A 2887-nucleotide genomic window follows, 5' to 3' on the forward strand; every position below is an offset into this window, starting at 1 on the left:
GCTTGTTGCCCTATCATATGGGCGGGGAGATCATGCCCCAAACCCCAAACTGGCACTCCTAAGAACCAAATGATACATTATCGCTCGGTTGGTAGAGTCTTCATTTGAAAGGTCGTCCACTCGGGTGCTCATAAAAGTGAGTATCTTCTTAAAAACTGATTTATGTGAGTTTACTGACCTATCATTTGAAGACGAAGTCAGGAGATATCATGTGATTGATTTTCTTAAAAAAAATAAGTTCCTCAATCTTTTTAGATCCCTTGAGATTAGAAATTGTCTAGAAAAAAGTTCATTCCAGTACAAGCGGGGAGAAATTTCACACGTTCCAATAAGCGCCTTGCCCGCTCTGATCCTCGACGTCCGTTCTTGGTCGGACGGTCTCGCGGTCACGCCGCGAACCTTTCCCTCAAAAAATCAAACCAAACACCCACCGCCACCGGCCAGCGGCTGCCGGCGCCACCGCGATGGAGCTCTCCGCCGCCACCGCCTTCGAGGAGCGCGTCCAGCAGATGGAGGACGCCCGCAACCACCGCCTCGCCCTCCTCCACGTCTCTCTCTCCTCCTCCTCTCGCAAACCCTCCAAACCCTAACTCCCCGACCTCACCGGGGCGCCTCCTTCCTCCCCTTCCCTTGCCGCGCAGGCCGAGAAGGAGCTCCAGGCCGCCAAGTCCCGCATCCTCGGCGCCAAGCTCGCCGCCGCGCGCCGCCTAGAGCTCCGCCGCCTCCTCCTCGAGCGCCGCGCCGCCGATATCGCCTCCCGCGCCCTCGCCGCCCGGGCCGATATCGACGCCGCTCGCGCCCGCCGCCACGCCATAACCCGCAAACTCAGGCAAGCAACCCGTCTCCCTCTCTCTCCTCCCATCAAAGACTCGTATCCTCTCGTTTTAGGTGAATTTCCACATCTGCATGCTTGAATTGGGCGCGCAGCTCGGTGAGGGGCGAGATCGAGGAGGTGGAGCGGAGGGAGGAGGACTGGGACCGCTTCTACGAGGCCAAGAGGAAGGAGATGGAGGAGTTCCAGGCGGTGTCGCGGGGGTTCGAGGCGGAGGCTCGTGAGGAAGTGCAGAGGCTGAGGGGTCTGGTATCTCAAGTATGGTCCCAATCCTTTGCATCCATAAATTACGAGCTTATTGCAGTTCCTAGCTTGTTTAGGCTAATTGCAAGTGGTAGCATTGGCATCTGGGTGAACTGGTGAATTGTTAATTCGGTACACTTTGGCATGTTCGAATCAAATGGCAACAGGGCAGGGGTGTTTAACTGGTTTCAGTCACTTGCTAGCAGCTTGTCTTTTGAGTTAAAAACTAGCTAGTAGTTTGTAGTTTAGAGATTGAACTTTGTTGGTCTGTCCGATGGAATGGACCAAAGGCAAGCCGGAAGCTACCTCTTGCCATGTAGTCAAAATGTTGCCTTGCCTTGAAGATTTCATTGCAATTCAAATGGCCCGGTTCAATGCGGGTGATAAACTCTTGGGTCATGGTTGCTGCCTCCTGAGAAGAATTTGAATTTTCGAGCCTGTCTTGGTCTGCACCAACATTTGTGACTTCACTTAAAACATGGAAAAGGAGTATGGTTATTGATAAAGGCTAATCTGTTTTTGCTTGGGTCCGTTGCTTACTATTTTATATGAACGTTTGACGCGAGATGTGTTATTGTGCCATAATGGTTCATGCCGCTGTTATGTTCTAATATGTCACTTATAAGTTGTTCTACTAGGTAGAAGTGTAAGACATTATTTATGGTTGTACTTGTATCAGAAGTTATTGTGAATGCTAGACTCGTAAAGAGAATCGTTGCTGGATAATTTTGTTCTATTAAGCCAAGGTATCGGTAAATGGCTGCTCATGGAAGCTGTGCATATATTTTATTTTATTGCATCTTGGTCGATTCTCTATCTTATCAAGTAGCTGTTACATTACTTGCCCATGCAAGAAAACAATGCATTGGGAGTCATGGACCATGGTCTGCACATAACCATTAACTTCACAAGCATCCAAATAGCATTAATCTGAATTTAAAAGACAACCTGTTCCTGTATATAAGAATTGCCCCTTCTAAGAAATTATTGGTTGGTCCATTTTGTAAGGTTTGCAGTGCAATAATATACTGCAGTAGCAAGGAACTAACCCAAATAATATACAGTTCAAGATCTACTGATCTGAAACGACCAGTAGGGAACCATTGCTCAAGATCGCATCTTGCACTTACAGCTACATTATTTTCTGCCAGTGTTTGTGTGATTGGGTCTTCTTCGCATAGGGCCAAATTATGAGGCTACTGATGTTGTGAATTCATATCTATGTCTGATTGTCGCACAGCATCTCTAATGTTTATAGTTGAAATCAACGCTGAAAGAGCTGCAGAGCAGCGAGATGTACTCAAACAACGCCGGGATTGCTGCGGCAGAAGCCAGGAAGTCCGATCTGACGGCAAAGAAGGCAAGGTTGGACGAGATCCTGGCTTCAGCCCGCCAGTTCAGAGCGCTGCTTCAGCAGTAGCTCCAGAAAGCTTTTGAACTTCAGGTTGGGGATCAAAAGACAGCCCACACTACCATCTGAACTCCAGAAAGCGAGGACGCCTGCATCGGTACGTCCAGTGACTTCTTTCCGTTTCATGCTCGATTCATCGGTTGTACAGGTGAAAAAAACTTGATAGGTACCAAGAGATAGAAGGTTTCATTTCAGTTGTCCATCGAGGAACTTATTCCCTACAAGCCATGTTGTACCTTTTCACGGCTTCAGAATGGAAGCTTGTTACTCAGTTTGTTACACTTCATTGGGACGGTTGATCAGAAGGCTTGTGCCTTTGGCCCCTGCAGTAGGTGCAAAGCATATATACTTGCCACATTTGCTGCAGGATCTTTGGTGAGGCGTGAACCTTTTTCACCGAG

General features: G+C 48.4%; 1 protein-coding gene across 1 annotated transcript; it reads left to right on the top strand.

Annotated features, from left to right (window-relative positions):
- Positions 1–308: 308 nt before the first annotated feature.
- LOC133922345 (uncharacterized) lies at positions 309–2686 on the top strand. The gene is given in 4 exon segments (XM_062367638.1): positions 309–548; positions 642–829; positions 937–1090; positions 2334–2686. Coding segments are annotated over 4 exon segments (648 nt in total). The 5' UTR covers positions 309–464; the 3' UTR covers positions 2556–2686.
- Positions 2687–2887: the final 201 nt, after the last annotated feature.

The sequence above is a fragment of the Phragmites australis genome, chromosome 6 (assembly GCF_958298935.1).
Source record: "Phragmites australis chromosome 6, lpPhrAust1.1, whole genome shotgun sequence".
NCBI classification, from domain to species: domain Eukaryota; kingdom Viridiplantae; phylum Streptophyta; class Magnoliopsida; order Poales; family Poaceae; genus Phragmites; species Phragmites australis.